Source organism: Leucopleurus acutus, assembly GCF_964270905.1.
Source record: "Leucopleurus acutus genome assembly, chromosome: 21".
Classification (NCBI taxonomy): domain Eukaryota; kingdom Metazoa; phylum Chordata; class Mammalia; order Artiodactyla; family Delphinidae; genus Leucopleurus; species Leucopleurus acutus.
The window spans coordinates 21,368,878-21,387,096 of NC_139163.1; the positions used below are offsets into that span (position 1 = coordinate 21,368,878).

General features: G+C 50.9%; 1 protein-coding gene across 1 annotated transcript in view; it reads right to left on the reverse strand.

The window, feature by feature from the left end:
- PRAG1 (PEAK1 related, kinase-activating pseudokinase 1) overlaps positions 1-17,093 on the reverse strand; it is a 47,689-nt gene extending 30,596 nt beyond the window's left edge. The window contains exons 1-3 of the mRNA XM_082863733.1: positions 16,981-17,093; positions 12,375-12,794; positions 8,525-10,356 (exon numbers count right to left, since the gene is read on the reverse strand). Coding sequence (XP_082719859.1) covers positions 8,525-10,356; positions 12,375-12,704 — 2,162 coding nt within the window. The 5' untranslated portion in view covers positions 12,705-12,794; positions 16,981-17,093. The remainder of the gene's footprint in view (positions 1-8,524; positions 10,357-12,374; positions 12,795-16,980) is intronic.
- Between the last annotated feature and the right edge of the window lie 1,126 nt (positions 17,094-18,219).

Genomic DNA, 18,219 nt, shown 5'->3' on the forward strand with positions numbered 1-18,219 from the left:
CTGCCTGCCGATGCAGGGGACACGGGTTCGAGCCCTGGTCTGGGAAGATCCCACATGCCGCGGAGCAACTAGGCCCGTGAGCCACAACTACTGAGCCTGCGCGTCTGGAGCCTGTGCTCCGACAAGAGAGGCCACGATAGTGAGAGGCCCGTGCACCGCGATGAAGAGCGGCCCCCACTCACCGCAACTAGAGAAAGCCCACGCACAGAAACGAAGACCCAACACAGCCAAAAATAAATAAATAAACAAAATTTTTTTAAAAAATTAAAAAATTAGAAAAAAAAAAAGATCTTCACTGTATATGCCCCTAATTGGTCTGTGTGTGTTACCCTAAGGCATGGCTCAGGAATGAAGACCATGGGGACACAGTGTGGTCTCATACTTAATTGTCCGGAGTAATTCGTTTTAGTTCCACTTACACCAAGTCCTCAATACTTGGTGATTGAATGACTATCAACATCAAGAAAGTCTCAGACTCTGTACTGTTGGAAGAGTCTTTCATTAGCTTTCCCTGCTTTCACAGGAAGCGCAGACCAGTATTTAAGGTAGGCCAAGAAGCTGGATCAAGGGGCTGGATTTAGGATTTACTGCACAGACAATTCCCTGTTTCAAGAGAACACAAATATAGAGAAGGCATTTTGAGAGATTTGAAGGGAGGTCACCAAGTAAACGTAACAGATCAGTGAATATTCCTGTCCCGGATTTCTTCTACTTTCTTACCTAGGGAGATGCGTTTTGTCCTCACGTTGAACATTTTTATTAAAAAGATGGCCTTGGGCTTCCTTGGTGGCGTAGTGGTTAAGAATCCGCCTGCTAACGCAGGGACACGGGTTCAAGCCCTGGTCTGGGAAGACCCCACATGCCACGGAGCAACTAAGCCCGTGCACCACAACTACTGAGCCTGTGTTCTAGAGCCCGTGAGCCACAGCTACTGAGCCCGCATGCCACAACTACTGAAGCCCACGTGCCTAGAGCCCGTGCTCCGCAAGAAAAGAAGCCACCGCAATGAAGAGCAGCCCCCGCTCGCTGCAACTAGGGAGAAGCCCATGCACAGCAACGAAGACCGAACGCAGCCAAAAAGAAATAAATAAAAGAAATAAATTTATTAAAAAAAGAAAAGATGGCCTAACTTGCCACCAGTCAAAAAGACTTGGAAAAATTATATGTAATATTAATTATGAAAACAATAATTTGTCTTCAATTTCCAAAATTTAAATTTATATTATAATATTTAATTTCCAATTACAAAAACTATTCCTCCAAAAGATTCTGACATACCTCCTAACCCTTACCCCTCAATCTGGGACACAGAAAGTCAGTGCTATAAGTCAAAGAGGGTGAGGCTAAGTGAAAATTCATTGTTTAATGAGATTTAAGGACCGAAAATGTAAATTTAAGGTCTATAAAGAGAAATAATACTTTAAATATTGGATACTAGACTTAACGGTAACTGTTTTTTACTAAAATAGAGTTCCCAAAATGCATGGAATATTCATAATCACTCATTAAGCTTCACAGAATATTCACAGTCACTCATTAAGAGAAAACCAAACATTTTGGCACAATAGTCTGAAATTGAGGCTGTAATCAGAGAGGAAGACCATCTTCTGCAAACTCTTTGCTTTGGGCCATGTGGGCTGGACAGACCACACACCCCTCCCAGGTATGAACTTTTAAATTAGTATACGAAACAGTTATTGACCACCAATGATTTTGCATCACCGATGGTAAACTTTAGATTCTGAAGCTGGATTGGCAAGCAGCTGGCACACATGTCTGCACTCCCCCCTCGTGTAACGTGCAGACAGTACTGATGGATGATGGCAAGCTCTCCTGCAGGGTGGGCACGTGGCCTCACTGTTTTCCATGAAGAGCTCCAGACTGGTACTCCAACTGATTGCAGCTGGTGTGGAGGATGCAACCTAACTTGTGGTGCGAGAATATGCAGTCACAAAACCCTCCTTTTGATCTGCACACATTCATAAGGATTATTTTAAGTGACCTCCTCACTACGACTGATTTTAAAATTCCAAGGACTCTTCTTCCCTTTCTTCCTGATCTTCAAGGTCTTATTACTAATTAATGTGCCTATTTATCTCAAGCATTCATGGTTTTATCCAAGGTGGCTGGATTTTCATTCATTTTGACTGTCTACAGAGCTCCTGAAGTCAGGAGCCATTCTGGAGGGTTTCTACAACTCAGGGACATACGGTGCACACACAGCCAATTATGGGCCTAAAACACAAGTTTTAAACTCTAGGGAAAATTTTTATAGCACGTGCATAAGTGGGCACGAAACGGCTAAAAACCAAACCGACAGGAAGTCAGGGAGATCATTTGATAGTGACAGATACTAAAGTTAACTGGAGAGTAAAATATCTGAGTAAAAAGGGAAGGATTTTTTTAAAGTAGTCTTTAATCTGGAACTTCCCCTTTGCCCCCAATGGAGAACACTTGTTTATATAAGTCTGCCTGTTAAAAAAGTACAGAGAATAAACTGCCCAGGGCATCAGACAAAAGTGGAAGCAGGGGATTTTACAGAGCTGTATGGGAACTGCACGAACACCCTTAATACCCAGCATTTTTAGGGATCCGCTCAAAAGCCAATAGAAAGAAATAATGAGCGATTTTAGCACAGAGGATGAAGACTCTCATCTTAAACTCTGAAAAGTATTAGCTGCAGAAATGGCTGCTGAGGAGTCTCTGTAGTTGGTCTATCTACCCTGATAGAGGGAAACGCAAGCCTTTTCATGACCGCCAAACAACAAATTTCTTGCACTACAAATAGAGAATAGAGGTGTGAGTTCCACACCTCAAAGGTAGGCTGGCTATTCTAGGAACAAAGTCCCTTTGATCACTTGATGGGCAGAGGGGGCTTGATCATATGGCCCATGCTTGTGTTTCCCAACCCACCTCGGAAAGCACGGAAAATCTATTCTCAGAGAAATTAAACCACACCCTAGAATTCCTTGCAATTCATGGGTGGGGAAAAAATGTCCTTAGGTGATTACTGCCTGAAAGGAACATTCTTGTGGCAAGAGAGGGCTGGGCTCCACACACCTGCTCAGCTTTAAAAAAAAGAGCAAATGTACAATCGTTGGAGAGTAATTAATCCATGAAAGGATGCATTGTGCCCTCATGGTGTTTGCCCACCTTGAAGCATTAATAATTATTAACTTCAGTTTCTTTAACTCAAGGCAACAATGTTCTATTGAGCAAGGCTGGCCACAGAATTATAATGGGGTGTCCAGTAAAAAATAAGGCCAAGATCTGTAGTTCCCTCTGGCCTTTCTTCCCCCTAATTCAATAATCTTTTATTGAATACCTACTATGTCCCAAGGTATCCTATGGGAAAGTCAAAGGAAAATGTACAAAACGTGGTTCCTGTACTCCCAAGAGTTTACAAGCTTTCAGAGAGATATGAATATGAATCCAGTTTAGTTCAAGACACTACATTAGCTGCCAAAACAGTGGCAAGAAAAGAGCACTGGGGCCACCCGAAACCTGGGTGTCAGAAAGATACTTTGATACAAGTATTTAATGATGCTACTTGTTCCTTTTCCAATATTTCTTCATGCGCAAAACATAAAGTTAGGTGCTTTGGGCCAGAATGAAATAAACAGGGTATGGCCTCTGCCTACTACTGTCTATTGGATAAAAATTTCTTGAGCATCTACACGTGCCCGGCATCAAACAGGATATTTTGGGATGACAGATGGTTAAGCATGCTTTTCACCTTCAAGGAGCATGTGGATTTTTTTTTTTTTAATAAATGGTTATGTATATGCTGTACAATGTGTGATCTTGTATCAGGTCAAAGGACCTTAAAGGAAGGACTATTTTTTCATTACTCCTGGACACCAAGCCGAGCTTACCTTGGTCTTACTGAATAGAACAAGGAATCTGGTGAGAGTCCAGATGCTATGGTAAACAGTCTCATCAAAAGCAATCAAAGCAGGAGTGAACCTTTCGTGGTCACATCTGCCGATTTCATTCATACCAACTCAACCCTCAGGGGCCTTAAGGGGCAGAACCCCAGTCACTGGCTTTTGAGCACCTTGCACAAAGTGTAACAGAAAGTAGGCAATTAGTAGATATCTGATGAATAAAATAAAGAATCTCTAATCCCTAACCTTCACCATGGATGCCTGCTCAAAAATGGAGAGAATATTGTAAATATTTCATATATATGAAAATCAGTGATTTTTTAAAAAATTACAGAATAGGAAGATAGGAATCAATTTGATTTCTCCCTGCTTCAGCATCACTAGATGTCCCACGTCAGGTTCTACCCACAAACTCATGGGAAGAGGCCAACTAGTAATTTCCCTCTGGCATGGAGCAGGGCATAAACTTGTATTGTTGATACACATGCTTTGTTCTGTTTGCCAAACTTTGTGTGTGTGTTGAGGGGGGCGGGGTGTGGAAGGCAATTTCTCCCCCTGAAGTATGCCCAGTATTCAGTCTCCCCTGGACCGACTCGACCTCCAGCTGACTTAGTTTTGTCAAAAAGGCTAAACATAGAGAAGATTCTTGAAGCACATACAGTGCTTTCCAATACAAACTGTGATCTTCAGAATGCCACCCAGAAAAACCTGTTGTACATGAAGAGTGTGGGATTTCTTAGTAAATTGTTGCCATCCCATTGTAATCCACTACAGTAGAAAGGGCTTCAAGAATAAAGCATTTGGAGGTTTCATCAGATTGGATATGGGGTCTGGAGACAATGACCCATCTCACTCATCTGACTCCCATCCTCAAGGTCATGCTAAGAGATCATGTGATTGCGAGACCACACAATGAAGTCGTTCTGGTTCCTCTGGATAGCAACGTGGCCACTTCTGTGTGCAGAAAAGACCTCCATCTTTGACACCATCACCACCTGTCTGCTGAGAAGCCACGTGGAAGGGAGGAAGGGAGGGAAATTATGAATGAACTTAAGTCCAGGACAGAGTCAGTCTCTGCCCCCAGAATCCCTGCAGAGGAGGAGGAGAACTTAGTGATATTGGGTTAAAATTACAATAAGCATGAGTGATAACTTGAAAACAAAGTCATCCCTCGCTTTCTTGGGGAAACGTTTCTTTCTTTTGATTAGTCTCACCTGGGGCCAGACCATTTGGAAACTAAAACCCTATAAACCTGTCTTATTTCTCAGTCACCTGTTGTCCTCTAATTCCACCTCTGAGTTCAGGTCTACCAGCCTAATTTGGGGTTTCTTTGTGAAATGCCTGTTCTGCACTAATCAGATGATTTTCCCTCAACTGACCTTGTCATTCAAAAGCCATAAGTCATTTAAAACGCAGTTTGCATCTACAAGGAAATAAAAGGCAGAAATAAATTTGATTTTTTCGCATCTTAATTACTCCCCCAGGCACTGGCTGCTCTCATTAAACTGCCTTAAGTCTTGAACGTGACATTTAAACTAAGAAGTCCACACTTCCTTCCTGCAGGTTTTCATTTTCTAACCAGAAATATTTGTTGACCCTCACCTTCCAACTCTGCTCTAAAGTGGAGCAGGGGTGACCCAGACTCAGTGGGGTCAGTCAGGCTGAGTAGGTGTGAGCTTGTTCAGGTAGGAGGTTGCCTTGGCAGCAGCAGGTAAAGAAGGACCCAGGACCCTTACCTGCCCGGGAGGAGGGGTGGGCATATACTTAAACACCTCTAAATGGCTTTCAGGCATTAAATGAGTATTGAGAGCCTTCGTCCTACATGGCATTACAGCAAGAGTTTCCTCAGGAACCCTAATGGGAGTTTACAGAGGATGATATCTCAAAACAGACAGATAAGCTACTGCCAACCATTCAAAACAAGACCACAGGAAAGCCAAGCCACTCTCAACATCTATTTTTTTTTTCCCTCCAAGTGAGTCAGTTTTGTAAAACAGGACCGTAGGAGCATGATTCTTTCTTCTTCCATAATGGCCCAAGAAAGTAGGTGGATCTGCTTAAGTAAGTGTTAGTAAAGAGTAACACCACCTTGCATGCAGCAGCCCCCTTCTCTAGAGCTGTGAGTGTACATATACACATCGTGACAGCAGTTATCTTTGTTCACAGGTGAGCTTGATCCTTAGAAACAGGACCCACTGAACAGATGACCCATGTGAAGAAATTAAGTTAACCTGGGATGTCGCTCAAAGACCTTCCAGCATTTCTCCATCTTGGAAAACTGACGTCAGCCTGCAATAGTCACCAGTGTGGTGCTGGTATCGGTCCTGGATCAACTGTGGGCTGCATTCTCATCAATACTCTGATGTGCCACCACACGGCTAGGTTTGAAGGCTGTGGGTTCCTGACACCCTCCTCAAAGGAATTCAGTACGTACAGTACCGAGTTCCAGAAACAAAAGTCAATTTATGGTCCTGAGCCTGCCCTCTTATCTCCTCATGGGAGAGATGTGATGATTCAAAAGAGAATGTTGGTAATGCTTGAAAAATCTTCCTCAAATGAATATATATATACTAGTTTGATTTATTTTAAATGGTACCAGATGCTCTTTTCTTTTTTCTGTGTTCCCTTACGCTAATTTTATTTCCTAGATTTTTCTCCCCAAAGTTCTGAAAATAAAAACATTTTTTTAAGAGCTGGCACCTAGAACCTCTGAGATTCCCACCTGGCTTATGTTTTATATAATCCAGTGGTTTTGTCATAAAAAACTGGCCCCCAAACTTGATCTCAGTCAACCCAGATGCTAACAAACATTCTACCTGAGTCACATTGTTACAGTGGGTGACCGGGGTTTCTCCAAACATTATGATTCTCACCAAGAAAGTTTTAGTTCCTTCCCCAAGGCTCAGGTGGTGTTCCTGGGATCGGGCCAGGCCCATTCCTACAGGGTGTGTGTGTCCCTGCCACTGTCAACAGCTTGGGGCGGCTTTTGCCTACATAACTAATCTCTGCATTGGATTCTGCTCATCTCACTCGAGAGCCTTTCAACAACAGGGTGCTGCAAATGTATTGTTATTATTAGCCCATTTCGGACAATAACTTGGAGTGGAGTTCACAGCGAGCGGCTTGCGTAAGATCACTTAACCTGTAGGTGAGACAGGCACAGCATGAACTCGATTTTCTGACTCCAAAGCCAGTGCTTTCCACCAACCTTCCCAGGCCTGAGGCAGACAGACACAATGCCCACGTTTTACTCGCATGCCCTGCCTGCTCCCTAAGCCGGCTGATGTGCCCTAGGTGTTTGGAAGCATAGACTTTGGAAGCAGACTGCCACGTATGGCCGTGTGACCTTGGCAGGTTACTCAGCTCTTCCTATCTCTGTTTCGTCATCTGTAGATGGTAATTCCTACTTCCTAGAGCTGTTCTGAGCATCAAATGAGTTAATACGTCTAAGTTTCTTAGCTCCCTGCCTGGCCCATAGTAAATGCCATATAAATGGGAGCTCTTCTGAGCTGCCTCATTCATTTAGGGAGTGAAAACTGTAGCCCAAGAGCCTGCGGTCGCCCTACGATCTGGAGGATGGTTGTCTACTCCGCATAGCAGGCGCCCAACTCAATCCCAGAACAAAGTAGCAGTGCCAGTAAAAGCCCACGTTAGAATGCATCGCAGCCCGTGATGCTGTGATGTTCAAAGTCTAGTGTCACAGCTGCTTCCCCCTGCGGTCAGTTCCCCGCTTCTGACATCAACCTGGAGGCACATGGGCTAAAACAGAACCAACAGAGATGACCCGACTGAAGGAAAGTCTGTTCGGAAAGGCTGTCAGCTTTCGAAAAACAGCAGGTTGCTCCTTTCCCTGATAGGAATCAGTTCTGCTCTAATAGAGGGCCATTTTTACCCCCCAGAATTTGAACTCCATGCACAACTCAATACCTTAAAAAAGGCATTTGTTTTTCTTGGGCCTTTGAGAGGGACTTTAAACCGGACTTTAAACTCGGGCCTTTGAGAGCAGTGAAGCAGTGGAGAAAGCTTTCAGTTTCAGCATGCTACCATGAAACTACATATATATTTTTTTCTTTAAAAACCCACATCTGAGGGTTCCAAACCATGTGCAGCACCTCCTACTACTCTGCTTTTGGCTCCAAAGCCTAATCGCCATCATGGTCCCAATTCAGGAGCCCTTGCTCCTTGGCCTCCCCATCTCTTTGCCTCTTGAGATTCTGTAGCATAGCCTCCTGGAGCCTTCTTTTCCATGTTTCAATAAACGGGGAATTTCAGGATTTGGGGGGGGAAAGCCTGCTGAAGACACTTCAGAGGGATGGAGAGAAAAAAGAGTACCAGATTATAAGAGGACGGGCACCAGGAAAGAGTGACAGCTTGGCATTGCTTCTTGGAAAGACGCCTTCCGAATAGCCAATCCCAAGCAGGGCACTGCTTGTAGGTTTGTGTGCTGAGCACCAAGTCACAGAAATTTACACAAAGGCACGAGGGCCTTTGGGCCGACACTGGTGCCTGGAGGTAGGGCTCTGAGCCTGGGCCTGATGGCTTCGGTACAGGTGGCAAAGACCAAGGTTTCTGGAAGAGGCCTCGGTCCTGCCAGACGAGCCCCGGAGTCGCGCGCGCACACACACAACTGTACTCACCGTGACTTCGGAGGCGGCGGGGGAGGCGAGAATGCCTCGATCCCACTTTTGTCCTTGGGGAACTCAAAGGCAAATGAGGCCGATTTGCTCATCCCGGTCCCGGCTTTGCTCTTTGGCCCAGAGGCGCCGTCTGTGGGGCGGGGTCGGAGCCAGGTGGAGGAGCTGCATGGGCCCGTGGGGCCACCGTCCACCCCTCTCCCCCAGCTTTGGCTCAGCAAGTCCTGCTCCACCTCCTCCTCTTCCTCTATCCGGCACTGGCGGCTCCAGGCGCCGGTCTGGTACCGGGGCCGCCTCTGGTCCGAGGCTGACGTGGCAGTGGCGGGCGGGGGGCCCCTGGCAGAGTCGCTGGCAGGGACACTGTTGGCCCGGCAGGAGGAAGCAGGGTCAGCGGGGCCCCTGGATGGAGGCTGGGGCCCAGTGACACCCGAGTTGCCTTCGCTGAGGCTGGGCTGGGGGGAGGCCGATGGAGACACCGGGGACCCTCCGGGGCTACTCTTGGACAGCTTGGGAGGGATGGCAGGCCTCCCCTTGGGCGTGCTCTCACTGGCACCGTGATGGCGGCTCTCCCTCGAGCTGAGCCCCTGCCCAGCCGAAGGCTCCCCTTCGCCTGCCTCAGGGGCCTGGCTCAGGGGCCCGCGAGGCCACTGCACCCCCACCGAGGAGTCAGGGCTGCTCAGGTAGATTGTCCGGTGGTCTTCTTCTGGGTGGGCCGCCATGACTGTGATGGTGGCCGCCACCTGGGGGGCCACCTCTGGGCCTTCCCTGTCCTGGCCCCAGCCAGACGTTGTTTTCTGAGCCCAGGTGTTAGCCATCCTCACCTGGCCCTGGCCCTGGGCAGCTGCCGCCTGTTCTGCCTTGGCCTGTGGCCTGGAAGGCACTGGAACAGCCTTCTTCCTCTTGGTGCTCTCAGCATAGATGGGTTCAGGCTGTGCAGTCTCCCCGGGGTGGGATGGGGCCTGGGGCTCCCCAGTCAGCCCCAGGCACCTGCTGGAGGCCACCCCGTGGCAGCCAGAGTCCTGCTGCTTCCCCGGCCCAGGTGCCTTCATGAGGGAGCAGGAATCACTCTCGTGCTGGGGGACCAAGGGGCTGCTGGCGCGGCTACTGGCACTCCCGCAGGAGAGGCCATCCGAGGAGCTGGCAGCCTCCGAGGTGAGGGACTGCTTCTTGGGGCCCAGGCGGGGTGGGTTCTCTGTCGGGCCCTGGCTGCGGCACTCCCTGGGGAAGCTCAAAGCCCGCCTCTCCTCCTCGGTTGGCTTCGAGCACATCCCCTGCTCCCAGCAGGCCGGCGAGCAGTCCCTGCAGCCCTGCCTGCGCCCGGAGTCCTCAGCCTGTGAGGCGTCCTGACCACCTGGGCTCCCAGGGCAGCAGTCCAGGATGGAGCAGTATTCTCCCCCTTCGCTGTCCCCTGAGGGTGAGCACCTTTGATCGCTGTCATCCTCCGAGGGCAGGGATTCCCGCAGGGGCTGTGCAGAGGGGTAGGGCCTGGGGCCCTTGTGGCAGCCAGAGGTCATCTCAGCAAAGGCAGCCAGTTTCTGGCGGAAGCTCTCCTGAGGGGAGGTCAGCTCTTGGTAGGGAATCGTGGGTTTATCTTCTCGTCCAAGCTTCTCATCGGGGAAGCTCACTGGGTGGAAGGCGACACTCCGTTCCCCCCGGGGCTCTAGGCTGTGCAGGCCGACCATGGCATAGGCAGGGGAGCAGCGAGGGTGCCCCCCGTCTGCCGGGGCCAAGGGCCCAGCAGGCTTCTGGACGCCTCGGAAGCTGCCCAGGTAAACTACTGGCACATCTTCCTGCTTCGGGAGGGGGAGCTTGCCGGGGGCTCGTCTCCAGATGACCTACACAGCCCCAAGGTTAAAAGACTTACATTAGACCTTGTCAGAGAAAAAAGGAAGAGAGAGAAAGTGAGAGGGCAGGGCCATGACACTGTAAACTGTCTTCCGAGCCACCATGAAGCAGGCGGGCAGCGTGCCTACCCTCTAACCTCCCCACAGCCTTCTTGTCATCACTGGGGGCCCGTGGAGCCACTGGGCTTCCCGTAACCTGCGCTCCTCGCCCCTGTCTGTAATTCTTTTGGCTTAGGTCTGTGAGGTGGGGGGGAAACGCCAAAGAATAACGTTTTGCCTTCTCCCTCAAAACTGCCGGGCGAGGTAAGTTCTCCCAAGGGCTTCGAAATAGAGTTTGGGGTTTGGTTTAATTTTTGCTTTGTGTTCATTAGTGTTTTGATAACATTGTCACAGCACAAAGAAAACAAAGCCATAAAGCTTTTAAAAACACTTTGGGGGGCTTCCCTAGTGGCGCAGTGGTTGAGAGTCCGCCTGCCGATGCAGGGGACACGGGTTCGTGCCCCGGTCTGGGAGGATCCCACATGCCGCGGAGCGGCTGGGCCCATGAGCCATGGCCGCAGAGCCTGTGCGGCTAGAGCCTGTGCTCCACTACGGGAGAGGCCACAACTGTGAGAGGCCCACGTACAGCAAAAAAAACCCAAAAAAAACCAAAAAAAACCCCAAAAGACACTTTGGGTGGGTGGTGGTGGGGTCGGAGGGCAGCAGGGTGAGGGCCGCTCTCCGAGCTGGGTCCCAGCTCCCTTGCTTCGCTCTGAGCTGTGCTCTTTCTCCCAGTTACAGGCAGTGACCTCAGCCGAGGCTGCATAAGTGGCTGGACTAGTCGAGCTAGAGACAGCGATGTGGGGTGGTCATTTCCATCACTGAAATCACTGTCCCCTCCTCCTTCCCCTCTAGTCTCCCCTATCCCCAGTTTTAAAGCAGTCTCAAGGCAGGGTCGGCCTCTGGCTCCTTTCCAAGATGATTCAGAACAGAAAGAGTCCCTGGTTTACATCTGTGAAGGTCAAAGGTATCGAGAAAGGCCTGGGGAATGGGTGTGACCAGCTTCTGCAAAATGGAGCGGCTTTGAAGGGGACAGGAAGCTGAATGCAGCCCCAGGAGATGGCTCACCTTAGTCAAGCCTCCCTTGATTTAAAACTGACCTCTGATCTCACAGACGCTCACACACCCTTCCTGACCCCTCACTATGATATTTTAAGGAAAACTAGTTAAGTTCTTAGAATATGCCCTAGAAATGCAGATTCCCAGAAGACACGTCTAGAGGCAGCAGGCTCCATGTGCCCTTTAAATAATTACACCTTGGTCAGGGTCACCTGGGGGATGAGCGGAATGGTCTAATCTCTAAGGATGTAATTGTCTTTAGTAATCCTAGATCAGAGCTGGAAAAACCCAAGCTCCCAAATTGGAAATATGAACACTGTCTGGGAGTTGGATGACATTATGGAATTACTGCTGACATTTTTAAGTGTGATAATGATATTTTTGTATAAAGACTTTATGTTTTAAAGACGTACGGACATGATGCAGTATGTGGGGTTTGCTTTAAAACCTCAGGTGGGGAAGGGAGGGTCGGGGCAGGGGTAGAGATGGAACAAGATTGGTCATGAGTTGATGATTGTTCAACCTCACGCGGCAGGGTGGTGGATGCATGGGATTCGTTAAGCAATTCTTGCTACTTTTGTATATACTTAAAATGATCCATTAAATAAAAAAATTTTTTTTAACTTTTTAGAAAAAGCTTCATTCTGGTGTGCCCTGATACAGTCTTCAAATGAACTTGGGGGGACTGCATTGATGGTTCTCAGCCTAAAGGGACAGAGAGAAAGGAGGGCAGAGAGAAAAGAGAGGGCGGTAGTTGGGAAGGAGCAGTTTTGGGGTGAGCCAACAGGAAGCCACCCTGCAGGAGTCCTGCTGGGACAGCCCTCCTTGGCCGCCCGCCAGTCACCGGTGTTACAACAGGAGCAGCCTCGTAAAAATACCACAAAAATACCACGGGGCTGAGTCAGCCTCACCTGCGCAACGTCGGCACTCACGCCAGCCTCTGTCCACCCATCGGAGGTGTCGGAGCTCATCATGGTGGGCTTCACGGCAATGGTGGGCTTGGAGTAGGGCGAGCTGCTCAGGCCTTCATCTTCCGGGCGGCCGCTCTCGGGCCTGGGGGGCAGGCGAGGCGGAGGGGGCAGGCTGCCAGCTCGGGGCTGGGGGCGGCCAGGTGCCGGCTGGTGGTCAGTGCGCAGGCAGAAGCAGTTTTTGCAGGACCCGGGCTTCCAGATGTGCTCCACAAAGTCGCTGCACGCAGACATTTTCGGGCTCTCGGGGTTCACTGGGATGGTCTGGTGCATCTTGAGCAGCAGGCGGGGTGCTGGTTCATCTTGCGCCTGGCTCCCTGCCGTGGTCTCAGGGGAGGCGGATGGGGCTCACAGGGTGGCTTCCTGGAAAGGCAGAACACTTGCCTCATCAGAGATCTCCCCTGCCAGAGGACGGGGGCATGATCAATTCGAGTCTGACGATGTGACTGGGGAGCAGAGCGGGGAGCGGGGGGAAAGGAGGAGAAAGAGGTAAAGATGAATATTCTATTTATTCTGAGACCCTCACCCATTTGTCATGAGGCTGTTAATCCCTTTCTAGTGGTGTGGCCTTAGAAAAGCCGTAAAAGCTAAACGCAGCTCTGTTGCATGAGTAGAGAGCGTAAAAGACACTTCAGTCCCCTAAACTCCTGAGTGCTTGGAGGTTTGGGGCAGTTAACGGGAAGAAACCGCACAGGGCTGGCGATGAGAAGCTTGTGGCTGACCCATGCCTCCCCTGCTGCTAGGGGTCTCGAGCCTGGGACTCTGCCCCAGAGAAACAAGAACTACCAAGTAGGACAGCAGATAAAAATCGTGGCTTCTGGAAGACAAGCCACAATTTTTAACCAAGAACGATGTGTGTGGGGAGGCAGGCCTGGGCTCTGAAAGCAGCACTGTAACCCATACTTGTGAGGATAGGGAGACAGAAGTGGTGAGCAAGGGGGGAGGTGGGGTGCCGGCTGCCTCCCAGGGACCTTTGTCGGGAGGTCTGGCATCTTGGGAATTCGCCCTCCCCGGCCCCCCTTTCTTAGTATGCCTCATTCAATCCAGGGCTCAGTGAGATCAATACAGCCAGAGCTGCAGGGCCAGGGGGAAAACGAAAGAGAGATTCATGGTCACAACAGCCCTGTGGTCTAGGGCTGGTTAGGCTACAACAGAAGGAAGAGATGATCACAGTTATTTTCCCTACGAGGCCCCTGAAGGGGAGGCAGTGAGCTTGCTGAAAGAGTTTGTTGCCTCTGACAGTAAAAACTGAAGGCTGAGAGTTTGCACCATAGAATTCACTCAGTAAATTCACCATTGAGGGGGAACTCGAAGGGTTGCAGATTTTAACCAGTTAACCTGAATAACATCCATCAGGTAGCTGTCATCCCCATTTTACAGATGGGAAAAGAACGGCAGCGACATCAACTAAGACTTGGCCACAGACACAGAGAGTTCGGGGGTTCTAGAAAAAGAAGCCAACTTTGCTGGCAGCTCCTCATTATCACCTCACTCATCACCTCATTCTTTATACTGAGTTGCTGCCATTATCTGTTTGCTGCTTTTGCTCTTCTTTCCTCATTTAAATGAACTGACTTCCTCAAAAGGAGAGCGTTCAGGAGAAAATCGTCCTGAAGAATCTACAGTGAACATACTCTCATTAAACAGGGAGGGTTTGGCCCTGGGATCTGCTTTCCACTTTCCTCCCGTGAGACCTGGCTCTGACGTTGATGCTCTCCATACCGTCAACAGGACTAACCAGGTGGAATGAGCCAGGAGCCCCAAAGATCATTCCAGAATCTCTGTGGGAAGAGCTCTCTTTCTGGTCTCCCACACTCACAGAGAGGGGTGCCTATTCAACAAGAGCTGAAGCTATATTGGCCTCTTTTCCCTCCAAAGTTAACCAGGAAGCCCACCGCATCATCTTTAAGCTAAATGAACTCTCTGAAATAAAAGACAAGTATTTGTCTTTTAGTTTGTGACCGTTGTTAGGATTCACGCATCAAGATGATTGCAAGTTGCGTTCTCCTCCTGCTACACCCAAGTTGCAGGTTCATTCCCTGCCAAGTTCCCAGAAGAGGCCACTAAGCTTCAACGGGCAGAGGAGAGCAGGGATTTTTCTTTCTCCTACAATCCCAGGCCACGGAGAGCTCTAGGCTCTGCTGCTAGATTATGGAAAGAGGAAAAAGTGGAGGAGGTGCTCTGGTGTTCAGTAAGGCAAATCTCCATACCCCTGCCCCGAGGTGAGGAGAAAGTCCTTTCCTGGGGTTCCTGGCCCCCCTCTTCTACTGCAGGCAGAGGCTCCCACGCCCCAGGTGGGATGGAAGGAGAGAGCTTGGGAATCGGTTCTGTGTGGGCTCAGCTCCTTCCTGCAGCTCCTCACAGGGCTGGGCTATCTGAGGATGGGGTGGGGGGGCATCCTACAGATTAGCAAAGCAGCCGCTTGGGGTAGCCACGCCTCATCTCCTGCTCAACAGGCAACTGACCCACGCTTGTCATGGTTGCTTGGTGCCGGAGGTTCTCCTCCTGTGCCGCAGATGGCCCACTCCAGCCCGGGGACTTTTGGTAGGCTCTGGATTACCAACGTTCGGGAAGCTTCCAGAACCCCTCCCCAGTTCATGAGCACTCTCCTTGCTCCCATCCTCAGCTCTGAAATTCTCTGACGGTGAGTACAACTTCTACCACTGACTGGAGAGGCTTTTCAGGAAAAAAGAATGAAGATGAGAACAGAATAAAGCCCTGAGCTCCTCTCCATCGCTGACTCATTACACATCCTGTTAAAACTGGTTTCTCAGTCACAGCAAACAGAATCTATCACTATATCAAGCCAGAAAGGATTCTCTCTGTCTAGAGAGGTTCTGTGCTTGGAATTATATCCAATTTGTTTTAAGTAAAAGACGGTGGAAAACTCAAGTGGCACTCACAAAGCAGGAGCCCTGCCTGCCTGCCAGTGCCAGCTCTCCACAGCCTGGGAATGGCACCTTTCCAGCCCACATTCCTTGCCTCCGAGGGGAGGTAGCCCCCAGAATTATGCAAATTCCTCCATTTCAGTGGGAGGCAGTGGTGTAAGATTAGAAAAAGATCTCAGCATTCTTTCTGATCCAAGTCATGATAAAATATCTTTGCCTCTGCAAACTTCTGCACCAGATTTGTGGCTAAAGTGTGCAAGATCGAAGCTGTCAGACACACACCCACCCCACTGGAAAAAGAATCCGAAGATGGTGACCAGATCCATAAAATGAAATCTCTGGGCTCCAAGTGCCCCTCATACTTGCACGGAAAGTTGCTCACACCTTACCCTGAAGTGACAGAACTCCAGAAAATATTCATCTAAAAAAATTATCTACATTACAGTTAGACGAATGCAACACCGGAAAAGAGAACTATTTATGAAAGTGTTTGTCTGGATTTCAACACTCCATTGACAGAGGTTGCCCCGGCAGAAAGGAGAAAGTGACAGCCTTACCTCCCCTCTCCCCCCGCACACACAGAGGGTAAGTCATGATATTCACTCAACTTTTAATTTTCTTTTTTCCTTCTCCAGGGCAATGTAATCTAATCTCAGCAGTAGGAATGTGGTTTCTGTGGGTTAGACCCATTAGTCTAAACCAGTAAGGAAGATACCCGCGTTCCACAAGACCCCATGATAGCGAAATAACCGCACAGTTTCCCAGTGCTTCCTGTCAAATTTCCGGCTCAAAAAGGGAAGGGGTTGTTAAGGACAGTTCAGGCCAATGGTCCATAGGGCCTTCCCAACCTGACTCTGGGCTGGACGCCTTGCAAAACTCCTCCCTCCTAGACCTTTGGGCTTTGCTATCGGCTCTGCAAAGCCATGTGCTTGCTGGCTTCACCTGAGAGAAATATACAGAGCCGGCCCTGCCTCCATTCTCAGTGGAGAGGTTCTGTTTTCTAAGTGTGTGTGTGTGTGTGTGTGTGTGTAAGCGGCAGCACAAGCAAAGGTTAACAACGTGCCCACAGTAGCCTTTCAGAGGGCTCTGCCACGGCTCAAGAAGAAGGCATCGTCTCGTTCCCCTTGGAGACCCCCAGGCTGGCATCCAACTCGGGGCTGCCTAAGAGGCAACTACTAACTTGGGGCCCCAAAGCATCACCCCCGGGGTCCTGGTCCGAGGCGCGCGGGCGGTCTCTCCCTCTCTGCTCCTTTGACAATCCTGCGGCCGCGGAAAGGCAGTCTCCACAATAGCAATCCCCAAAGCGCTCCGGTCTCCTGCCCCAAACCCAGCAGCCAGACCAGCGAGACCAGCAGAACAGTCGGTTCCCTTGCCGGAACTCGGAGGAAAGTTTCCCCGTTCGAAAGAGCGCGATTCTCGAATGAATCGAAAACACCCCTCCGGCTCCCCGGTCCTCCGGGATCGGCGCCTCCACCTCGGGCGCAACCCGGGGCGCACGCGGTCCGGACGCTCCACCCTCCCCCAGCGGCCGCCTGTCACTCCGGGGGACGCCGACTGGGGTCGCCCGCTCGGTAACCGCCGCGCTCCCCCGGAGCTTCCCTCTGCGCCCACGTTTGCCAAACAAAAAGAGGCAGGCTTTGGAGAAGGCGCCGCGGGCTCACCTCGGGGCCGCGCTCCCCCGGCCTCGCCGCTGGTCTCCGAGCCGCCAGCCGCCCCGCCGAGCGCCTCGGAGCATTGTTTGGAGAGTGTGTGCGCGCGGTCCGTGCCCGGCCGCGGGCGGTGTCGTCTGCCTGGGCCCGGCGGCCGGGTGGCAGCTGCGAGCGCGGCTCCGCCCCCTCCGCCTGCGGTGGCGCCGCCCGCCCAGCCTCAGCCGCACCTCCGGAGTCCCTGCCGCCGCCCCGCGCCCCCCGCCGGCGGGCGCGCTCCCTGGCCCCTGATTCCTCCCGGAGATCCACGCCCCGCCCCTCCCTCACGCTCCCGACGGAGGCTCCGCCCCCAGCCCGAGACTTGGAGGCGTCCGACCCCCGAGCGAGCGCCCTTTCCCACCCCTCTCCAAGGAGGGCCCGAGGGGTTCTGCAGGGGCGAGTTTCGGTGTCTAAAGCCTTCCTTTTCCCATGATGTGCGCATAGGTATGTAGTTGTCTTGCGTCCCTTCATCCTGCCTGCTCTGAGAGACCCTGAGAGGACCAGAGAGGCGTGGAGTGTACAGCCCCAGAGCTGGAGGGGCGTGCGGGGCGGGGAAGGAAAGCGAGGGGTCCGGAGGGGAATGATGAGGTCAGGACCGAGACGCGTTCCGAAAGCTGCGTGGGCACCGAGATTGTAATGACTTTTGCAGGTAGGAGGAGGCTGACGCACGACCCAGCCGGACTGGGAGTCCTGACAGCGGATTCTGGGTCCTGCTCGGTCCCTCGACTGAGGCCTCAGGCAAATGGCTTAACCCCCTTGAACTTTAGTTTTCTGAAAGAGGAATACAACGGTTAGAGTGGAAAGAGCTGGTCTTCCTCCACACTGGGAAAGTGAGGGCTTCCGCAGGCCAGTATTACACCTGTGTTCACACCGTTTCCAGTAAGTGACTCATTCACTGAGATAGAATGAGTTCGAGATAGTCCTCCGGCTAAAAATCTTTTAACCGAGAGTATGACAGCCTACGACCCAGTCAGTGCCCTCCCTTTCTCCTGCTGCCTGCAACAGGCTTGCACCTTGACCTGGGTGTTTCCTCAAGGAGCCCGCACCAAGGTCACCACCTGGCGCTGGCCTGGTTGGGGGGAATTCGCGAAGACCCCAGAAAAACACTTGTGGCCTTCTCTCTGCTCCTTCCTCCATCCCAGAGAGGCAGTGTATAGTAACTCCAGCGGGAGTCCTCCGCCAGGCAGCCCACCACGATGCGCCTGCGAGTCTCCA